Below are 24407 nucleotides of genomic sequence, written 5' to 3'. Positions count from 1 at the left end.
TGCTCATATTCAGGCAAATGCTTCAGAACTCATTGGACGCCGCTTCACAGTGGACAATGACCCAAAGCATACTGCAAAAGCAACCAAAGAGTTTTTTAAGGGAAAGAAGTGGAATGTTATGCAATGGCCAAGTCAATCACCTGACCTGAATCCGATTGAGAATGCATTTCACTTGCTGAAGACAAAACTGAAGGGAAAATGCCCCAAGAACAAGCAGGAGCTGAAGACAGTTGCAGTAGAGGCCTGGCAGAGCATCACCAGGGATGAAACCCAGCGTCTGGTGATGTCTATGCGTTCCAGACTTCAGGCTGTAATTGACTGCAAAGGATTTGCAACCAAGTATTAAACAGTGAAAGTTTGATTTATGATTATTATTCTGTCCCATTACTTTTGGTCCCTTAACAAGTGTGAGGCACATATGCAAACTGTTGTAATTCCTACACCGTTCACCTGATTTGGATGTAAATACCCTCAAATTAAAGCTGACAGTCTGCAGTTAATGCACATCTTGTTCGTTTCATTTCAAATCCATTGTGGTGGTGTATAGAGCCAAAAATGTTAGAATTGTGTCGATGTCCCAATATTTATGGACCTGACTGTATGTGTACTGATAGAGGTGGGGTAATTATGGCTGATCAAGCTGTTAAATAAAGACAAATGACGGTTTTCAATATGCAGTGTGGAGAGCAACAGTTCAGCTAGAGCTTGATAGCTGTTGCAAAAACAGAACAGGCATTCCTGTTGTGTAATGGAAATGATTCTGATCTGCATTGTTAAAGGAGAGGTATAGCCAAATGTTTTTTAGCTGTACTTCTCCTATGGATCACATGTGTACAGTTCATTTTGCACTCCTGTGACCCATTGTTAGCCGACAGCAAGCCTAAGCCTGCTGATGGCTGATATCACAACGGTCCAGGCTCTGAATAAAATAACAACCAAATTGTCTGGAGTGGCAGCTGGCTCAGGCTATTAGCAAGCCGCTGAGAGCAGGAGCCAGCCATTCTCATCCTCTCCACAGCCCAGGTCTTCAGTAAGCACTGGAGGGGCATAGCAGAGAGCCGGTGCCTAGCAGGCAGCAGCTTTCTACTCACTGAATCCTGAGAGCTGAGTGATCAGTGGTGTTTGATTGCTCAGTTTTCACCCTAAGATCTGGTGGGGGACAGATGCGGCATCAGACCAATGCTGCATCCACCTAGGTGAGTAATTTTTTTTTTAAATGAAACCTATACTTCTCTTTTAAAGTAGGTTTAAAGGCAGAAAGTTGTTTTTACCTTTAATGCATTCTGTGCATTAAGGTAAAAAAACCTGCATGCAGCTCCCACTCCTCTTATACTTACCTGAGCCCGATCTCAATTCAGCGATGTGCATGAGGACAGAGGCTCTCTCAGCTCTCTGTGTCCTCATTGGCTAAGACATAGCAGTACTCCCTCTGCTGTCAATCACTGCTAGTGAGAAGGGAGCAGGGGGCGGGATCGGGAGCAAGCCTGCACAAGTATCCCCATAGCAAGCGGATTGCTATGGTAGACACCTGGTGGGGTGGTGGGGGGAGGGACCAGGAGCACCGGCAGGGGACCACAGAATGGGAGGATTGGGGCTGCTGTGTGCAAAACCAGTAAGTATAACATATTTTTTTTAAATACAGTTTTAACCTTTACAATCAGTTTAAGTTTGATTTAGAGACAGTCTCCTTATCAAGCAAATCTGATGAAGATACCTGTGCATTCTTTTAAAGCTTGACATTTTAATCCTCTTCGACATTAAAACATCTCTTATTTCTCCCTTTTTTGATCTGAAAAAGTCATTTTAGAAGTGACAACTAATATTTAGTTAATCTGAAAACGTACCACTAGAGGGCCCTAGTTATTTGCTTTATTATGAAGTGTGCTTCTATTGTATAAGTTGAGTAGGGTTTGTGCTCTTTACTGTCGTTTTTGATTAATTAAGTCTTTACATCTCAGAGAGCTTTCAGTATAAGGTCCCTGTGACAATCAGACCCAATACACTTTCTAAGCCAAAACAATCAGTTTAATATATTTTACTGTATATTTTAGATTGTAGATTGTGAGCTCGAAAGAGCAGGGCCCTTGAACCCCTTGTGTTTTGTTTTGTTACTGTATAATCTCATGTACTGTCCCCCACTATAATGTACAGCGCTGAGCAAACCTTTTAGCGCTATATAAATACTGTATAATAATAATAATATATTTAATGGCTTCTTTTGACTGCTTTACTCTGCAGTTTTACAGGTTTAATTGAAACTGTGTGCATAGCAGGGATTCTGTAAACCTGTACATCTCTGTTGCATGTCCATAGATTTTAGAATCAGAGATCTTTTTATGGAAACAATAGAAACCCCCTGTTGACAATATTGCACAGTACATTATTGCAGCTGTTAAGACACAACGGTTTATGTTACACATTGTATACAACTACTGTATATCCTGATCACTAAGTGGTTTTAGATGTGACAGAGACAAATTATGATCTTACTAGTGAATTGGTTTTAGATAATCCTTTATGCAGTCATCTGATTGATTGACCTTTATTATATTCTGGAAATCAAGTCTCGTAAATCATTAGGTTGTCTATGGCCACAGGTTCAGTCTGCTACATCATGACACCCAGTACATTTAATGTTTTTTGTTTAGTAAATGGTACACCAAAAAAAGTATACACAGCATACTTAACCAATTTGTAAAAGTTAATAGTTTTTTTCTCTTTAGCAATGTTTGAACAAATAATAAATAAATTAAATTCTTGCGCTAAGCCAAAAGAAATATATGTGTAAAAGACTACTGCAATAAAATGTCCTGAATACTGGCATCTGAACAATAAATAAAACGTAGTGCGCTGTCCCTTTTTAAATTTGAAAAAAAAAAAAATACCGACAAATTCATGAATATATACAAATAAACAAATATAAAAATATTAAATTTGTGCATAGAAGTTTCTAAATAGAAAATTATATATATATATATATATATATATATAAATTCCAAACTGAGTCCCAACAAGACAAAGTGCTCAGTGCTTGTAAACTTGTTCGTAAATGTGCTCCAGTACTCAAAGTGCTCCTTATAAAGAAATAGGTGGACCTCTTACCAACTCAAAATGATGTCGGTTTACAAGATCCAAATCAAATGATGGCACTCTCACTATCAAACCCTCGAATGGATGGAGACCTCACCGATGGAGTATATGGATGAATTTGCCAACACCTGAATGTTGCTCATCATAGTAACCTGTATGAAGCATAAATATGGAGAAGCCTTATGGTGCAATCCATAAAAACCTGCTTTATTAAAAAAGTAATGCATTTACATGAATTTAGAATAAGAATGAGCCGTATATAGTACAAACAAACCGGCCACGGTATCAGCCGACACACTGGTGCGCAATGACGTCATCAGACTCCTCCGTCCCAGGACGTAGTCTGAGTGTGACATCATCATACTTTGAGGCTTCTCCTTATTTATGCTTCATACATATTACTATGATGAGTGACATTCAGGTGTTGGCAAATTCATCCATATACTCCATCGGTGAGGTCTCCATCCATTCCAGGGTTTGACCATGAGAGTGCCATCCTCTGATATGGATCATGAGCACCTTTGATCTCTGTAACTCAAGATAATTTTGAGTTGGTAAGAGGCCCATCTATTCCTCTCTAAGAAGTACTTTGAGGACTGGAGCACGTTTATGTGGAAGTTTACAAGCACTTAGCACTTTGTCACATTGGGATTCAGTTTGGACAATATATGAATTGTTTATTAACTTTTTTATTCAATTATTTGCACAAATCTAATATTTTTACATTTCTTTATTTATATATATTCATGAATTTGTCAGTCATTGTTTTGTGTTTTTTTTTAAGTTAAAGGGAGAGGGCACTGCTTTTCATTTTATTTTAATGTTTGAAAAGTCAATCTTTTAGAAATACTTGAAATAAAGTGTAACTTTCCCTATTCCTTTCTAATAGACTCCAAATTGAAAAAAAAAACTGTGAAATCTTTTTTGTGTAAATTTAATTTAAAATCTAGAAAACATGTTTGTTTTATATGGATAACTCTATGTAGGTGAACACTTTCTCTAAAACCACTCTGCACTGTTACATGTAGTACTTAGTTTATATGGAGAGGTGCTTGTGCTCAGCGACTATGCTCCTTCTTGCCCAAAAAGATTCTTATTAACTTTGAAAATGGTATTAATCATCTATCCTGTTCCTTGTGCTTGTTAGGGTTACAGAGGTACCTGCACTTGCCAAATTACCTAGATTACTAATCTGGCATAGCTCCAGCACCTTTGGTTTTATAGCACTTGAGTATGAAATGCGTAACAGGTCTCCATCCCTAAGCACTTATCTGAATCACCAATCCAGCACTGTCCAGGCAGCTGCACTGCCCTCTTCACTTCCTGGTCTCACAGTAGACACTGAGAGCAGTGGGAGCTATAGGGTCCTGCTGCTGTCAGTCAAACTGCTACAAGGAGGGATTGGGGGCATGGCTATGGTTGCACACAGCCCAGCCCAGGAGCACACCTGTAAGGGTACCCTCTTAGCACCCAGCTGATAAGGGGCACTTGGAGGAAGGAGCAGACTGTTCCAATGGGGGACTGAAAAAGAGGAGGTAAGGGACTGCTTTGTACAGCATTGTTACACAGAGCTGGTAAGTATCAAATCTTTTTTTTTAATAAATGTAAATCCATTTTTGCCTTCCTGTAATTAATATATTTTGAGCAGCAAAAATCCATGCAGTGTTTTTGAAGCCCTCAAAAATGTAGGAAATATATTGTATCTGTTAAATTATCATGTGCATATGGCAGTTTATCTAATGCATGTGGTAATGTCTAAGGTCTTATGCACTCAGGGCATTTTTGCAGCCACTTTTAGGGGCGTCAAGCGTTTTTAAAAACATTTTTTTACAACTTCCAAACGCCCCTCCATGTTGTCCTGTGTCCATACACACTTAGAGTTTTAGAAGCTTTTAGTGGTTTTTAGGAGCTGCAAAAAAAAAAAAAGCCACTGCGTCCAGGAGCAGCAGCGTTTCAGCAGAAAAAACACGACGCGTGTAAATGCACCCAAACACTTGTTAATACTAAGTGCATTTAGGGCTTGAGTGTTAATTAATTTCAGTGGCCAGCTATTACAGCATTGGGAACTGGAAGAATTTCAAAAATTTCAAACGCTTATAAACGCGATTTACCGCATTTACAAGCGTTTTGCATTTGAAACGTTGATAAAATCGACTGCTGAACGCAAGTTTTCCGTGTTCAAAAAAACAACTGTAAACTCAAATGCCTGTACACGACTGTAAACGAAGATGTGTACATGGACACATAGGAAAACATTAGGGTGAGTTCAGGGGCTGCTGAAAAATGCTGAACAGCTCCTAAACGTTAGTTTATCAACTGCAGTGTACATGAGCCCTTAGGCTCAACATTTGTTAAATGTCCTACAGGACAACTTCATGTGTCAATTGGTGGATGCTCCAACTAGAAGGAATGCATTTCTAGAACTATTAATTACAATAACATGGATTCAGTCGTGGAAGTGGAAATACAGAATATCCTGGGAACCAGTGATCGCAGGATAATTACACTCAACATACTTCACAGGAAATGGAGACATGGTGGTAGTACAAGAACACTACATTTTAAAAGAGCTAACTTTTCTAAACTGCATTCAGTATTCAGTACTACAAGATATGAAATGGGACCAAATCCTAAAAACATTGAACACTGAGGAAAAATGGGAGTACTTTAGCAACATAATAAAAAAAGGTATCATCCAGTGTATTCCAATGTGCAACAAATATAAAAAGCTAAGATTAAACCTAGGCGGCTAAACATTAATGTAAAAAGACACATTAAAAAAATGGCCTTTAAAAAATATAAGGTAAATGGGTCATTATCAGCATTCCAATATTACAAGGAATGCAATAAATGTAAGAATGCAATCAGAGTAAAATAAATCCCCAAAAATTCTTTAAATATACTAATTGTAAAAAGTAAGGTCAGAACAGATTTGCCCCATAAAGGATGATGAAGGAAAGTTGGTTGCAAATGACAAGGAGAAGGCAACTGTACTAAATGCATTCTTCTCATCAGTTTTTACTAAGGAAAAGGAGGGGTATAGCAATCAAGATTATACCACTAGTAATGCATCACAGAGTGCACCCTTGTGGCTTACAGAAGACGGTGTCCAAAAAAGTCTTGAAAAACTTAACACAAATAAATCACAAAAAACAGATGGCTTACACCCGAGAGTCTTCAAATAACTTAGTCAGGTTATAGCCAGATCACTCTTCCTAATGTTTATGGAAAGCACACTGACAGGAATAGTACCTGCAGATTGGCGAAGGGCCAACGTGGTACCAATATTTAAAAAAGGGCAGAGATATATTCCTGAAAACTACAGGCCAGTCAGTCTAACATCAATAGTATGTAAATTATTGAAGGGTATTAATAAGGGACAATATCCAAGATTTTGCTGATGAAAATGGTACCATTACTTGTAATCAGCATGGCTTTACCAAAGGTCGTTCTTGCCAAACCAGTCTGTTAACATTCTATGAGAATGTAAGCTGCCATCTAGATAAGGGAAGGCCTGTGGATGTGGTTTGCCTGGATTTTGCTAAAGCGTTTGACACAGTCCCCCATAAACACTTAATTTACAAACTGAGGTCTGCAGGCATGGACGATAGGGTTTGTACATGGATAGAGAATTGGCTACAGGGGCGTATACAAAGGGTGGTGATAAATAGTATATACTCTGACTGGTCTGGCATGCTAAGTGGGGTACCCCAGGACTCTGTCATGATACCAGTTCTGTTTAATTCACCCATAAATGATATAGAAGACAGTATAAATAGCTCAATCTCAGTGTTTGCTAATGATACAAAGCTAAGTAAGGCGATAACTTCCCAGCACGATATAAAAACTTTACAAGAAGACCTAAATAAAATAAAAGAGTTGGCAACTACATGTCAAATGAGGTTTAATGTTGAAAAATGTAAAGTAATGCACTTGGGGGCTAAAAATATGAATGCTAGTTATTCACTTGGGGATGAACCCCGGGGGAATCCAAGATGGAAAAAGATCTGGAGGTCCTTGTTGACGACAGACTCAGAAACAGCATGCAGTGCCAAGCAGCAGCAAGCAAAGTTAGCAGAATATTAACATGCATAAAAAAGGGTATTTACTCAAAGAGATAATATTACAATCCTGCCGCTTTACAAAACTTTGGTTCTGCCACATCTGCAGTATGCTGTCCAGTTCCAGTCACCAATCCTCAGGAAGGATGTGCTGGAACTGGAGAGAGTCCAGAGAAGGGCAACAATGTTAATAAGGGGACTGGAGGATGTCAGTTACAAGGAATGACTACAAATACTAAATGTATTCTCCCTGGAGAAGGGACACTTGAGAGGAAATATGATAGCAATATACAAATACCAATATAGAAATGTGCCAAAATTATATAAACAAATACTTATACAATCCACCCCATAGAGTAACTCTATATCAATAATCCCAAAAAATTTTTTTTTAAAAAAGTCCAAAAAAAGTCCAAACAAATTAATATAAATCCAAAAAATTCCAAAAAATATTATAAAACTGAGATATCCTTCCAATCCTTCCTTTCTCACGATAAACCTCAAAAAAAAGAAAAATATCACATAGTGTATTATCCTTATAATATAATGAAATATTTTCGTTCGTTTCGTAACACTCTGGTAATTATCCAAATAAAAATGTAATTTATTTTTTAGGTAATTAGTGTAAAAAGTGCACCAAGTGAAACACACATAATTAATTAAAAAAATATAATAAATTAGTGCAAAACACTGTGTACTGTGAATCACTCTTCCAGTGCTCCAAAAACAAATCCACACTGTGCCACTTCTATTATAGTACGGAATATATACCCTTACCAACACTCCTCAATAAACCTGCTTTCAATATTTATCCTATGGATGGGATCCTCCTAAAGTGCTCCCCCAGATTCCACTGTATTCAGGGCACTGTTCCAGCAGGATTTTCCATATCTCCATATCATTGGCACCTATCTGTCAAAATTGCATCACCAGAGTAAAGGGCTTCCAGGATTGCATTGATAGCACCAAACAGATCCGTGGTAGAAACAGCAATCCATAGGATAAATATTGAAAGCAGGTTTATTGAGGAGTGTTGGTAAGGGTATATATTCCTTACTATAATAGAAGTGGCACAGTGTGGATTTGTTTTTGGAGCACTGGAAGAGTGATTCACAGTACACAGTGTTTTGCACTAATTTATTATATTTTTTTAATTAATTATGTGTGTTTCACTTGGTGCACTTTTTACACTAATTACCTAAAAAATAAATTACATTTTTATTTGGATAATCAACAGAGTGTTGTCACGAATATTTCATTATATTATAAGGATAATACACTATGTGATATTTTTCTCTTTTTTTTGAGGTTTATCGTGAGAAAGGAAGGATTGGAAGGATATCTCAGTTTTATAATATTTTTTGGAATTTTTTGGATTTATATTAATTTGTTTGGACTTTTTTTGGACTTTTTTAAAAAAAAATTTTTTTGGATTATTGATATAGAGTTACTCTATGGGGTGGATTGTATAAGTATTTGTTTATATAATTTTGGCACATTTCTATATTGTTATTTCATATCTTCAAGGGTGAAGGTTTATTTGTGCTATGGGGAATTAAGTTTTGTTGTATATTGGTTTTTCTAATTTGTCACTTATTATATTTGAGGAAGTGGTAGTTATAAAAATATACAAATACCTCAGTGGTGATTCTAGCATGGAATGGCCACCTAATGAAATTGGAGAAGAGGTTTAACCTCAAACTGCGTAGGATATTTTTCACTGTCAGGGCTGTAACTCCCTTCCACAATCGGTGGTGTCAGTGGGAAGTATTGATAGATTAAAAAAACTTTTAGATGGGCATCTTTGTGAACACATTATACAGGGATATGGGATTTGATCTTTTTGACTAAATGAGCACACACACCCATACAGGTTGCACTAGATGGACTGGTGTCTTTATTCAACCTTACCAACTGTGTAACTATACAAGCTTCAGGTGTTTTTCTGCCGAAACGCTGCTGTTGAGAGGAGCAGCATTCTTAAAACATTCTGTGTGCATGAGGCCTTACAATTCTAATAATATAGAGGGGTTGATTTACTAAAACTGGCGAGTGCAAAATCTGGTGCAGCTGTGCACAGAAACCAATCATTTTCAAGGTTTCATTGTCAAAGCTTAATTGAACAAGCTGAAGTTATTTATTATGGGTACTTGTATAGCGCTGTCAATTTATGCAGTGCTTTACATATGATTTATACATTTACATCAGTCTCTGACCTCAAGGAGCTTACAATCTAATGCCCCTAACTCACATTCATACGTACACATACTCACATTCATACATAACCTACCAGCATGTTGTTGGAGTGTGGAAGGAAACCTGTACCCAGAGGAAACCCTTCGCAGGCACATGGAGAACATGCAAACTCCGCAGGTAGTGCTGTGGTTGGGATTTGAACTGACGACCCTAGTGCTGCTAAGCAGAAGTGCTAACCACTTTGCTGCTGTGCTGCCCAAGTTAGAAGCTGATTGGCTACCATGCACAGCTACACCAGATTTTGTATTCTTCAGTTTTTTAGTAAATCAACCCCAGTGTGTTATAATAGGGAAATAAAGCATAGGAATTAAAATGCCTCATTATTTGTGTTTTTTTAAATTGATTTTATTGTGTTTGAATTTGAGAACTTATACATCTGCTTTTATAAATGTTTATTATTTTTTTCTAAGTTAAGCCAATAAGCGCTTTATGGTTTCTGTCCCTTTTAATAAAAGATTATTGACAACTTGAAACTTGGATGCAGTCCATGTGCTGCAATTATTAATAAGGCATTAAAAGTATTTTGTGAAACATAAACAAAATAAATCTAGATTTAATTTGTCAATTGGCATGCGAAGTAGTGATGAATGGAGCAAACTCCTGTTAGTGTAGAAGGATGCTCCACTGGGGCGAATACCAAGGCCATTATTGTTTATTATACACAGAAATGACATTGAGGATGGAGCCCACTTTGTACAGACAGTCTCAGGGCAGATAATGGGTCATTACAACGACAAATGGGAACACTTAGCAGGTACCTTCCCACTGGTGGTGACCTGAAATCAATTTCACTTACTGCGAACTCTATAGCTTGAAAGTATCACTTAGAAAATGTTTGCCATGTATTTTAGTTCTTCCTTTTTTTTAATAGTAATTTGTATGTACAAAAAGGGGATGGGTTATATTTCTATTTAAAGTTTTATCATTGCATTTGTCAAAAAATAAGCATATATTAAAAAAAAAGTAAGTCTATTTCACTGTTTTAAAAATGGTTTGCTTGAAATCAACATATATGTACAATTGGAAGAGCAGCTAGTTTATACCAAACTGCTGTGCTTGATCAGCAGGAGTGGAGGGCAGGGGGAACATTAGGGGGCATGTCTCCATAAAGAGAACCTGTTTCTGCCAATGCTATCACACAGGAGGCTTTGCTATCCCCTTTCTGAAAGCAATGATGTTAAATGGAAAATAAAATGTAAAAAGTGCTCAAAATTAAAAATAAAATAAAAATAACACAAAAAAGAAAAGAACAGCAACTCTGTCACCCTTTGCACACACCTGGATGCAAACACAGGTGTAGAACAGGCATGTTTATGTAAACCGTGATTTCACCACACATATTAGCTATTAACATGAATGCCCAAGTGAGAGCAATAATTCTAGGGCTATAATTCATGTTTACCTCTAAACTGATGACCTGCAAAGGCTTTTGAAACATCTCTAATGGATAGTTTTGGGTACTGTCGTTTTTGCCATTTTGCGGGTGAACACAATTTTAAGACTTGACATGTTTGGTGTCTAGCTACTTCACCCAACCACCTTATTTTATAATGTCACAAAAAAACAAGGTATTATATTGTATTTGTGTGCACTAAAATTTGTGTTTTGTCCTGAAAAAATACATGTAGTAAACAGTTGCATGAATATTGTTCAACATTAAAAAACTGCAACTACTATCTTTCTATTCTATAGGACGTTTGCTTTTAGGAAATATATAATTGTTTGGGGGTTTCAAGTAATGTTCTAGCAAATTTTAATGTGTGTGAAAACCGTCGCCCCTGTAGAAAAGTGGTTAGAGGACCTTGAACCTCCACCAGTACATTGACACCAAATATGTGGGTTAAATTGATATACACTGCTTTGAAAAAGTATTCATACCCCTTGAAATTTTTCCACATTTTGTCATGTTACAACCAAAAATGTAAATGTATTTTATTCAGATTTTATGTGATAGACCAATACAAAGTGGCACATAATTGTGAAGTGGAAGGAAAATGATAAATGGTTTTCAAATAAATATCTGAAAAGTGTGGCATGCATTTGTATTCAGCCTCCCTGAGTCAATACTTTGTAGAATCACCTTTTGCTGCAATTACAGCTGCAAGTTTGTTTGGGGGTGTCTCTACCAGCTTTGTACATGTAGAGAGTGAAATTTTTGCCCATTCTCCTTTGCAAAATAGCTCAATCTCTGTCAGAATGGATGGAGAGCGTCTTTGAATAGCAATTTTCAAGTCTTGCCACAGATTCTCAATTGGATTTAGGTCTGGACTTTGACTGGGCCATTGTAACACATGAATATGATTTGATCTAAATCATTCCATTGTAGCTCTGACTGTATGTTTAGGATTGTTGTCCTGCTGGAATGTGAACCTCCACCTCAGTCTCAAATCTTTTGCAGACTCCTACAGGTTTTCTTCTAAGATTGTCCTGTATTTGGCTCCATCCATCTTCCCATCAACTCCGATGAGCTTTCCTGTTCCTGCTAAAGAAAAGAATCCCCACAATATGCTGCTGCCACCACCATGTTTCATGGTGGGCATGGTGTGTTCAGGGTGATGTGCAGTGTTAGTTTCTTGCCACACATAGGAGTTGATTTACTAAAGGCAAATAGACCTTGCATTTTGCAAAGTGCAGTTGCAAGGAAAATTTAAAAAAAAACACATTTTTGCTTGCACATGAGTGGATGATGGAAGTCAGGAGAGCATCTGCTCATTAACTAAGCTCTGGAGCAACTGGTCTTGCAAAGTGAAACTGCACTTTTCAAAGTGCACAGTCTGTTTTACCTTTTAGTAGATCAACCCCATAGTGTTTTGCTTTTAAGCAAAAAGTTAAATTTTGGTCTCATCTGACCAGAGCACCTTCTTCCACATGTTTGCTGTGTCCCCCACATGGCTTCTCGCAAAATGCAAATGGAACTTATGGCTTTCTTTCAGCAAAAGCTTTCTTCTTGCCACTCTTCCATAAAGGCCAGATTTGTGGAGTGCACTACTAATAGTTGTCCTGTGGACAGATTCTCCCACCTGAGCTGTGGATCTCTGCAGTTCCTCCAGAGTTACCATGGGCCTCTTGGCTGCTTCTCCGATTAATGCTCTTCTTGCCTGGCCTGTCAGTTTAGGTGGACGGCCACATCTTGGTAGGTTTGCAGTTGTGCCATACTCTTTCCATTTTCGGATGATGGTTTGAACAGTACTCCATGGGATGTTCAAAGCTTGGGATATTTTTTTTATAACCTAACTCTGCTGTAAACTTATCCACAGCTGTATAACTGACCTGTCTGGCATGTTCCTTGGCCTTCATGATGCTGTTTGTTCACTAATGTTCTCTAACAAACCTCTGAGGGCTTCACAGAACAGCCGTATTTATACTGAGATTAAATTACACACAGGTGGACTCTATTTACTAATTAGGTGACTTCTGAAGGCAATTGGTACCACTAGATTTTAGTTAGGGGTATCAGAGTAAAGGGGGCTGAATACAAATGCACGCCACACTTTTCAGATAATTTATTTGTAAAAAAATTTGAAAACCATTTATCATTTTTTTTCCACTTCACAATTATATGTCACTTTGTGTTGATCTATTACATAAAATCGCAATAACATACGTTTCTGTTTTTGGTTGTAACATGACAAAATGTGGAAAATTTCAAGGGGTATAAATACTTTTTCAAGGCACTGTAGTTAGCCGGTTAATATCAGGTACTAACTAACCTATATATCAAAAGCCCTGCTGTATATGTTCCCCAACCCAGCACAATTGTTATAGCCCCTTTTCTTAGTCCATGCTATCGTCTTCCATTGCGCATTACCTCTCTGAATAATTTAGCAGGCCTACTGATGAAGTACATGCACACTGCCACTATGTACTCCTCTTTAAGGGCTCATTCACACCATGGTGTAGAGAGGTTGGTTTTTCTGCATGTGTTCTGCAAGGGCACAACAAAATCACTTGTTCTCTATGTGCTCTGTTTACACCACAACACTAGTATTACCTGCAGATTTTTTTCTGCACAGGAATCTGCATCTGATGTCACTGCAAGTGAAATCTGAGTGTCCATTTCCATCTGTTTTTCTGCATGTATAGTGTAAACAAGGCCTAAACGTCCTACCAGTATCGGCACAAATGAACAAAGCAGAAATAAAAATGTACACATACAAGGACACTAAGCCTACACTGTATTTACTGTACTTTTACACTGTACATACTGTATCCTAAAGTAACACCTTATGGACAAAAATAATGCATTGCCTAGGCGATCGGAAGTGGAAGTTGTCCACCCCCCCCCCCCCCTTAGTCTTCTGGGACATGTGACTTTTCCCAGAAGACTACAGGACAATTCACAAAACGCAGCACTTCTCATACATGTACAGTGGGCACCCGGCTATGAAGCTGCAAGCTGTCACACCCGGGTGCCCACACTGAAGATGCCGGCGCCAGAGAGAGAATACGGCCAGAGAAACCAGCTGTGGTAAGGATACCGCTAGACTGAGGGACAGGTAAGTGCCTGTATTTTAAAAGTCAGCAGCTACAGTTTTTGTAGCTGCTGACTTTTTTTTTCAGCTGGAACTCCGCTTTAATGACCCTGTAATCTCTTTTTCCTAAAATTGGTTTACTGTGTTTTTCTGCTTGTAATTTACTTTCCTGAACCTCTCCTTTTCCCCTTCACTTCCATTTGCTTGCATCAAGCACACTACAAATCTCATAGTCCATCTCAAGAATGAGGAAGAGAAGGTGGCTACATTCCTTTATACAGTGGGGCCATCAGGGGCAGACTGACAACTCATGGGGCCCCTGTGTCCTTGCCCACTCAAATCACACTCAAAAAAGCCTCATGGGGCCCCCTACTGACCCTGGGCTCTCAGGCAGTGCCCGAGTACCCCAATGGTCAGTACACCCCTGGGGGCCATAGAGAGCCAACATAGCTATCCTCTAACAGGAAATATCACCACAACCGGAAAAAGAATGGAATTTGGAGATTTGGGAGAGGCTGAGAGCAGTGATATGTACTTTTTCTACTATGTTAAGCTAATAATACATACTAGAATCTAATTTTTTTTTTTAAAACCTGAGTTTAGTGTCACTTTATGGTTTAAAGCTGACCAGTGATCTAAAGTTGACCATACACAGGCAGATCAGACCAACCAATATCATTCCACTGGTAGCAGTGACATGATATATACGTTTTGCAATTCACAGTGAAGGCTAGATCTGATAAAGTAAATGGTGTAGCAACAGCAACTATGCGTTGATCACTGTAAATGTTTGTAAGAGAACCTCATATACAAATCAGTGTGGTTTTTGACTGTACTCTGTATCCAAGCTTTTCAATACCCGAAACAGATATCTGTCAGCTTGAGAGGTGTTGGTCTCCTGTATGCATTCTACTTATCAGCAGAGATAATCTTCAAACAATATTCCTCTGCAAATAGTTGGTCTATGTAAGGGGGAATTTATAGTGGCAGTAAGCTGAGTCTAGTAAAAACAATGCTTGTAACCAATACCCAGGGCATGTGATATTGTAGTACTGATCTTGTCATTCTCTAAGTTTGAAGTCCTGCATGGGGCTAACAACCCCATGCTATAAAAAAAAAGGAAAAGAGTAATTGCTGGAAAGCTAAAGCAGAAGGCTAGGGACCTTCTGAACCTCAGTGCTGTTAAGTAAGCTTCATATGAGTATACACTGCCATGCTAATAATATGATGAGTATTTATGAACTGTTAGAGAAGAGCTGTTTTTCATATGGATGATATAAAATATGTTTTTGCTTCTTCCAGGGCTTGCAGATTGGGACAAAGGAGCTAGAAGAGATGGGTGCTAAATTCTGTGTAGGATTACTTCGCTTAAAGAGACTGACCTCTCCCATGGAATTTAGCCTGCCTCCAAGCCTTCTTGATATTGAGAATGATCTGATCGAGTCCAGCTGCAAGGTTGCAAGGTAGTGTAATAAATTAATTTTATGTCAAGCTGTCAAAATATTTTGACTTGGTTATATGCTAGAACATAATGTATCAAGCACAGCACTGTTACTTCTGTTGTCATTTCTTGTGACCTCAGCATTTTTTAAAGATTACAGATGCTTGTGCTGTCCCACTGCTTTTAACTTCACACATTTGATTATAATATGTTTGGCAGCATAATTTAACTGGAAAGGAAATGACTTCTATATGTACAAAGAAAGATTGCTATGTACATGTGCTGCTCTAGAAAAGACTGGGTTTCTTTTTTATTTCTTCTCGCAGACATTGAGGTGATCTAGGATACAAAGATTGAAGACTATGTTTTGCGTATTAGCTGTATACACTTTAGATTTAAATATCATCATTCTCAAATCAAAATACCTATGTAACCACTTGCCCTCCTGAGGATTTACCCCCCTTCCTGACCAGGCTATTTTTTGTGTTACGGCGCTGCGTTACTTTAACTGACAATTGCGCGGTCATGCAACGCTGCACCCAAATGAAATTTACGTCCTTTTTTTCCCACGAATTAAGCTTTTTATTGGTAGTATTTGATCGTCTGTGTGTTTTTTTATTTAAAAAAAGACAGTTTTGAGAAAAAAAACTATATTTTTGACTTTTTGCTATTAAACATGTCCAGTAAAAAATTTAAAAAATCAAATCTAGTCATAAATTTAAGCCACAATGTATTCTTCTACATGTCTTTGCTTATAAAAAATCCAAACATGTGTAAATTAAATGGTTCACGTGAAAGTTATAGCATTTAGAAATGGCAGTATAGTTACTGAAGGTTTTTTTTTAATTTTTACTAGTAATGGCGGCGACTTATAGCGGGACTGTGGCGGGCATTCTGACACTGGTGGGAGAACTGATTTGGTGTCACTGACATCCCCAGTAACACCAATACAGTGATCCGTGCTAAAAAAAAAAAAGCACTGACACTGTAGTAATGGCACTGGGCAGCAAGGGGTTAGCATGAGGGGCGATCAAAGGGTTAATTGTGTGCTGGGAGTGTTTTAGACTGGGGGCCCTGTGGACCTGGACAGAGGGATGGAAGAACATGTCCAAGTTGAGGTGAAAGACCAAACAACCTTAGAGAGGAAAGAGTTCTTTAAAGACAATTCTTAGACATATGAATCACAGAGGTGATACTAACAAGGAACACAATCTTATGAGTGAGAGTGCAAAGTGGAATATTCATGATGGGTTGAAAAGGCAGTCTATGAAGAGCTGACTGCATTCAAATCCTTTGGAGTAACAAGTGGTTGCACTGGACGAACTAAATGAGGTACCTGTCAGGGCAGGAGCGGTGGAATGGACAGGCAGGCTTAATGGTAGGGTCACGCACCAACTGACGACAGCCACCACCCACAGGCCGGAGTCCCTCAGGGTGCAGGGTCTAAGCCCCAGGCTGCCTTTCACCAGGGCCCCTGATGGTGGGGATGGACTTGACGCAGCCAGGGACCAGGTCGCGGCCCCCGAGTAACCCCAGCTGCGGTAATGGCCGCCACCAATAGCGTATAGCTGATGGGAACCAGATGGGAAACGATAGCGTAGTCGGACAGTCCGGGTCGATAATAGTGGGACAGACAGTACAGGACGGTAGGCAAGAATACACAGGTCACGAGCCGGGTTCAGCAACGGGAGGTCAGATAAAGGGATAAGGCAGAGAATAGTCTTAGTCAAAGCCAAGTCGGTTCCAGGAGAGCAACGAGAGTAGAACAAGAGCTTGCTGCAACACACTCATACAGGGGCTGTCGTCAGCCGGTGCGTGACCCTACCATTAGGCCTGCCTGTCCATTCCACCGCTCCTGCCCTGACAGCACCCTGTACAGAAGTTTGTTCGATGAATGCAAGGCCACTGGCCTTTGGAAAGGGATTGCAAGGGCTGAGACTTGTTAGGACTAACGGCCAGCAGCCGGTTACGGTTCGTCCATTGGAGTATTTCCTGGAGTTGAAACCATTTTCTACACATTGGGTTAAATATGTCTTCCATGTGCAAAGGAAGACCTTGCTGGAAGTAGACTTCCTAGCTTATAACAGCATGGGAATTATCGAATCAGAGAGAATCATGTCTCTCATTATCTGGGCTTCAAATGCCATATGTCATTTAAAGCCCTGAAAGAAGGTGATAAGCCAGTCTTGGGATAAGAGATATGGTCAATCTGGAAAAGCTCACAGGGTGTTTGCCAGGATGTTGTTCAGGTCAGAATACCAAATCTGTCTGGCTTGCTTGGAGCTAAGAGATCACTGGAATGCACTCAATCTAGATCCTGTGGAAACGACGAAAAAGACATTTCAGAGGAAGAGAGGCACGGACCAGGCCGCCCTGATCCCCCAGAGTCACCAGAGCATTCACTAGAGGATCTGTTCATCAGGAGACAAACCTTTTCATTTTGCTGTTGAACCTGGTTGCCAGGAGGTCTACATTTGACTTCCCACACTTGTGACACAAGTACTAAGGTACTTCTGGGTGTGAGAATATTCCCCAGTGTCCTGGTTCTACTGACTGAGGTAGTCTGCCTGCCACTTGTTCACACCTAGAAGTTGAACAGTTGACAAGGCTGGAACTTGGAGTTCTGCCCAGGCTAGAATCCTTTCTACCCCTCTTGCTGCGGCAAGATTTCTGGTTCCCCACTGATGGGAGATATATGCCACTGCTGTGGATTTGCCTGACTGAATTATGATTAGATGGCCTTCCAGTTGGGTTGTCCAGAATTGTAAAGTACCACCAAATTGCTCAGAGCTCAAGAGTGTTAATTGGGAGATTACTGCACTGCATTAGGACTCCTCCCCAGCTTATTAAGCTGGCATCTGTTAAATACTTCCAAAACAGTGAGCAGAAGGATTTCTTCAAATCCAGTGGATTTCTGAGCCACAAGGCCAGAGACTACCTGGTCTTCAATTCCAAGTGAGTTGGTTTGTCTAGAGGAAAACCCATGATGAAAGAATGTTGTGTTGTAGAGGTCTGGAGTGGAAATGAGTAAATGGAACTGCCTTAAAAGAGACTACCATTAGGCTTAGAACTCTAATGTATTATCACAGAATTTGATGGTTCCTGGATTGTAGGATCTGAGCCTGGGAAAGGGAGTCACAAGTTTTTCTTGTGGAAGAAAAACACTGGCGTGAGCCATTTCCAGGATAAGACCTGGATACTGCAAAAGATATCCTGGTTCTTCTGGCACTAATTTGCTGAAGGTTCAGGATACAACCACATTTTTTAAAAGGTCTGGACTGTCTGCATTACATTGTCCGTCTGAGCACGTGCCAACTGTTCTCCCAGTAACAGAATGTCCAGACATGCCACAGAGAGAAAACTCTGGGAACATTGTAGGGCTAGCATGGGTACCAGCACCTCGGTGAACACTTGTGGTGTGGAAGACCGACCAAATAGTAGAACCAGAGTCTTAGAATGTTAAATGCACACAGCAATTGAGATAGTGTTGATGTGCTGGCAAAATGTGTTCACACAGGCCAGAAAGTCTCCCTGTGGAGAGAGTCTATGACAAAACTTGTGAATTCCATGCCACATTTTTAGATTCAAATGATTGCATTCAAAGGCCCTCAGTTCTAAGATTGGGCAGATGCCTGCTTTGGTTTAATAATATTAAAAGGGTTTGAGTAAAAACCCTTAAACTTTTTCACCACTGGACCAATGTTATACCTACTTGGTTCAAAATATGCAAAAGCAGCATGGAGGTCTGCTAATGTGTGGGGAGGGGAGATACAGGCAAGTTGGACAGCATGAAGTGGGAAGGGAGGCAAGAGTCAAACTCTACCTTTTAGCCCTAGGAAACTAAATCTCTTACTCAGGCATCCAAGATGCTTTCTGACCATGTGTCTGCAAAGGCCAACAGACAGTCTTCCATTTTGGAAAGTGGGGAAGTCCCTTTATGTCTAACAGGACTTGTCTGCAGGTTTAAGGGTTTTATTGGCCCAATATTTGTGACTGACTTAGGCTCCTGGCTTGGGTTTGGGCATGGAGGTTGAAACCTGGGATTAATGAAAGGAACTCTTCTTGGCCTAAGGGGGTGTCAGTCTTCCCAATTTGAGGCTTGGGCTTTTTTTAGCTGACGTAAATGAGTAGTTTTACCCCAAGGACATCCTTTATGAGGGTGACTAAAGAGGCACCAAAGATGGTTACCATGAAAAAGCATTCACAGGGAGAATTTTTTCAAATTGTTGTTCTTCCAACCAGCATTTCAGCCAAAGAATTCTCCACATATTAACTGACAGGAGACTCATTCGGAAAATAACACAGACAGTAATGACTAACCCATCTACTTAATAGTGTAAGACTCAAGGCTTAAGCCTTAAGCGTTCTACAATTAAAAGGTCAGTCAGAATAGTAGCTGGATCCTGACGTGTTTAGTCTTTTCCCCTAAGGATGAACATTATGTCTATGCCAGGTTGCAATGCAGGGCTAGTGAAAATGATTTGGAAAGAGTTTCCGAATGTTCAACATAAACACTAGTGCATCCTCAGCAGATATAGTCAGTGTTTTATTAAGATGGGATATTGCTGGATCCACAGTGGAAATGGCCCATTTCTTTAAAAGGCTTCCTCAAGCAGTTATTGTTTTCTAAAACATTTGATAGGAGTGACTAGTAACACTAGTAATAGCTATATGCACCTTATCAATAAGAACTAATACGGTATTATTATATTATTATTATACAGTATTTATATAGCGCCAAAAGGTTTGCTCAGCGCTGTACATTATAGTGGGGGACAGAACATGAGACAATACAGTAACAAAACAAAACACGAGGGGGTCAAGGGCCCTGCTCTTTCGAGCTTACAATCTTTAAATCTGGGAACTATGGCAGCTGCCTGAAGTTCCTCAGGGAAAAAGTCATCAGTCAAGGATTTGTCAGGATTGAAAGGAGTTATACCTGGATGGACACTGTTTTTTGGTTTGTTTGGTTTTTTTTTTGGGGGGGGGGGGGGGGGTTGGCCAGTGTCAATAGCTTCATGTAAGCAGTAGTATAACCTGATTGTCTCTGAATGACTGAATCCCATGTCCCTTAATGAATGAAAAAGGAAATCAGTTTACTTCAAGCTGATCATTTTCATACAGTATCTATCAATATGCAGATATACATTATAATGACTTTCTGGTGCAGTAACAGCCCTGGTCTAGACATATAGTAATTATTCCTCAGCAATTAATATCCTGCTTTAAAAAAATATGTTTTATATTCCCTTTCCCATTTTATTATGTTCAGAATAAACATTGTAATAGCCTATTGCTTTATTATATTATGTGTTCCTTGGTGTCACATTACATACCTGCCATTTGTTGCCTCTATTCTAAGTAATTTGTGATGGTCTCATTGATTCCCTATTGAGAAAAAGAGTATAATTGATAGTGAGTAAACACCACACATAGCGCTTGAATTATTGATATGTTGCTGTATTTATTTTATTACTTTAATCTCAAGTAATACCTTCTATAATGGTGAAATCATTAGACTAGCAAAGCGCATGAGTTACAGTATAAAGATAGAACATTAATTGTACATTGTCTAGTAATGTTGTATTGTGTGTGGCTTTTTGAGTCATTGTCCAAGTTCTATCTGCCTCAAGCAATTTTCCATTTAAAGTTCGATTATTACAATTTTAAATATAAACACCAGCCATTATTTTGGTTGGTAAATGTTTCTCACTTTAGCTTGTTCTGGTTCAGAACCAGTAACTTGGTTTGATGTACCTTTTAAACCATAAACGTCATAGAGTGCTTGGTGTGAATTGGGAAAGTATGATGCCAGTGTGTCTGGAAAGTTAGTTTTGGATCAGCATTGGTAAATTGTATTAATTCTTCATGCTGGAGTCTTACAACAAACCTATTAAATTTATTGATCAACCAATAGATAAAACGACCCACAGCAAACAGCAGAGAACTTGGATAATATTTGGCATTGACAAATTGTAAGGCGTTGCTATCCTGCGGAAGTGATTCTGTCTGTTCCTTGTCTTTCACACAGATGTGAGTAGTATTGTTGTCAGGAAAAGAAGCCAGCTATCACTGTGAAATGATAGTGTGGAGGGAAGCTTTCGGGAATTGATCACCCCAGAAGCTCTGTGCAGTTTTTAAGAGAATGAATTTATGTGCATGCTGTCCCTTTGAAACACCAGAACTATAAAACAGCTGCCTTGTTTGTAACTATGCCAATTCCCCATTAAACTTTACAGTATACTGCTAAGCATTGGATAGCATACAAATTGAACAAATAATTAATGCACAGATTGTACTTTCGTCACTTAGCCATACAGAGCTGTTTAAAAAGGTGCAACCATATTGTATGTTAAACACACAGCCTAATGCCTGATGAAGTGGTTACAATTAAATTTATTTTAATGGTACTTAGACGACTGTGTTAACAAACAACCATTTGCAGATGACTATGCTTTTAATTTAATCCACCAGTGTCATTTTCTCAGGTTTACTTTAGCCATGTGATTAATTCCACAAGCACAGGATTCCTATTCCTTTTAATACATGGTTTTGAATGCAATGCACATCAATAATGGGAGAGCAGCTTAGCGCGGAAAAGCAGAAAAAGGGTCACGTGCAAGTCAAAAGTAGGCCAACTATGGGTCAAATCTGCCTGAGCTGAAACTTGGAAACCTCTCAAAGTGACCTCAAACACAAGCTAAATGTACCTAAAAGCATGCTGTACTTGCCTTTCCAGATAAAACTTAACACATACTAAATATCCCACAGTGATAACATGGTTTACATTTTGGTAGTAATTTATTTCAATTAATTATATTGTAAAGAAACCTGTAATTGTTGTAGAGGAGAGGGTGCAATACCTTTTTGAGAGCCCACAGTAATTACATTTCGATGGTACATAATGGCTACGTACCATATAACATTGTGACTTGCTGATACTCAAGTACAGGGAAAAAATGCTATGTTAGTTCTACAGACAACCTTAGATAGGAACTATAGCCACTTTTCTGCAGAGATGTGATGCCCTGCCTTGCAAGCGCTGACATCTTTTAACGATTTATTCCAGATTTTTGATCTTTGACCATCTAGTTTGGCCTTGCCAGGATGATGCAACTACCATACATATGCATGGGAGTTAATTTAGCCAGGCAACCAGCAGATGAAGTATATGGTTTAAGAAGTTTGCAAGGAGAAATGTAAGAATCCTTTTTTGGCACAAGTGACATAGTAGGTCTCTCCTTCCCTTTTGCACATTTTTAAATTACACTAAAGTTTGACTAATTTTTCTGCATTTTATTGGACTGGTCTTACTTTTCTGGATGGAAGCAGAGCAAGATGCTATGGCAGGGAAATATCAAAGGCATCCTCCAAAAATATCCAGTTTGTTCAGATTTCTTGTTTTAGGGCTGGCCTTGGAAAAGTCCCACACACTGTCACCTTGTTGGCCAATGCAAGGAATACTAGAACGTTTAAATTGAGTAGAGAGGTATATTAGGTGACCTACAAGTCAGGGAAGTCAGGTCATAATGAAAAAGGAAAACGAAACAGAAATGTTCAAGGGCTCAGGTCCACCAGTTAACAAGGTGAGTAAAATTTAATACTATAAGAACAATAGAGCACCTAAAGTGGAGAAGCCAGTTTCCATCATGAATTACATACACAGAGAAAGTAGCCTGTGGCACACAAAGGTGTCTGCTGAGATCTGGTTAGGCTAACTAGATCTGCTGTGAATGCTGTCAAATATCAGCTGCTGCTTTGAGAACTCATTGAAGAATGGCAACGTGTGGCATCAGACAATGCGTTTCAAGGTAATATGTCTGTATCAAGCCAGCCCAAAATCAATATTGTAAGGGTTTATATTGGTGGTATGTATGGTAGGATGTTGAGATTTGACAGCACTCACAGTGCAGATACCAGGATTTGACAGCACTCACAGCAGGTCCAGCCATCATAAACTAACAGCTTTCCAAATTTCCTTTTCTGAATGCATTTACCTGTGTGTATTTAGTTCAAACATTTAAATCCAAGCTTGTACAAACTAGGTATTGATCTCCTCTGCTGCCTTTTTTTATTCCTGTGGCTGGTCTGTACGCCTCCCTAAATACCGACTAAATCATAGAGCAAGAGCATGTGTGTATATGTGGGACAGGGGCCGTTTGCAAGATAAGGCTGTGCATCGCTGCATTTTCAGATTGGGGCTGGAGGTAAGTATTAACCTCTTGGGGTGAGGGAGGGTATGTGAAGGGCAACTTCACCTTAAGTGAAATTGTCCTTTTAATGATGATCATTGTCTAAGGTCTAAACAGTATTAGTATAGAATATGTATATACATACATAATTATTGACCTTTTTGGATCAAACAGTGGAATGCACATATTTTTTTTTCTTCTCATTAATCTAGTAAATGAAATACTACGTTCAGACTACTACTATTTGCAAAAAACCAGGGAAAGAAAGCCCAGCAAACTTTAAGGCCTAAAAAGAGTTCATGAAGAAGCAAAGCCATTATGTCATCAAGTAGTTAACGTGACAATTTTTTTTTAATGCAAAGCAAAAGAGAATGTAGTGTTTTAGGCGAGCACAGCATTTTCTTATTCATTTTGTGTCTTTGATCCTTTATGGGGACAAAACCTCCCAGAGTTCCACTTTATCTCAATTAATTCAGTCTAGCTAGAAAGCTTTTTGTGTAACCTTTAATCAGATAACAATTGATGTCAACAATGATAGAGACGTTCCTTTGATTTTGTGTATTTAAACACTTACAGCATCTACAAAAATGTATTTGTTCATCCTGAAAGCTAAGAAGTTCAAGCACATCTTAGAGTTTAGTGAAAATAAGATAACAATAATCAGAATACAATATACATACATAAATTAAAAATTATGTCTGTTTAAATATTATTGCTCCCTATTAGAGCAAATTGTCATGGGGAGTAACCCTGTGTAGCATGATGAGAGAAGGTTGTTTCATGTTTCCTGTCAGTGGGACTGGAGGATTCTTGCATACATTACATTTTATACCTGCAGTGAGTATCCACTATCTCTCAATTTTGTCTCCTCCCCAGTGTTATACTCCCCATCTAT

General features: G+C 38.9%; 1 protein-coding gene and 1 long non-coding RNA gene across 4 annotated transcripts in view; one reads left to right on the top strand and one right to left on the bottom strand.

The window, feature by feature from the left end:
- LOC149436004 (uncharacterized) overlaps positions 1-24407 on the bottom strand; it is a 132204-nt gene that overhangs the window by 31843 nt on the left and 75954 nt on the right. Inside the window, exon 5 of the long non-coding RNA XR_016308342.1 lies at positions 20657-20708. This is a non-coding gene — a long non-coding RNA (uncharacterized LOC149436004). The remainder of the gene's footprint in view (positions 1-20656; positions 20709-24407) is intronic.
- The window catches only part of AGTPBP1 (ATP/GTP binding carboxypeptidase 1), a 208424-nt gene that overhangs the window by 162502 nt on the left and 21515 nt on the right, over positions 1-24407 (top strand). For all 3 annotated transcript variants that reach the window (XM_089662110.1, XM_089662111.1, XM_089662112.1), the window contains one exon: positions 15182-15342. In XM_089662110.1, the coding sequence (XP_089518236.1) occupies positions 15182-15342 (161 nt within the window). The remainder of the gene's footprint in view (positions 1-15181; positions 15343-24407) is intronic.

Source organism: Staurois parvus, unplaced genomic scaffold (genome assembly GCF_062004578.1).
Source record: "Staurois parvus isolate SC_StPar_1 unplaced genomic scaffold, SC_StPar_1.0 ptg001432l, whole genome shotgun sequence".
Classification (NCBI taxonomy): domain Eukaryota; kingdom Metazoa; phylum Chordata; class Amphibia; order Anura; family Ranidae; genus Staurois; species Staurois parvus.
This window is presented reverse-complemented; position numbering and strand designations above follow the sequence as displayed.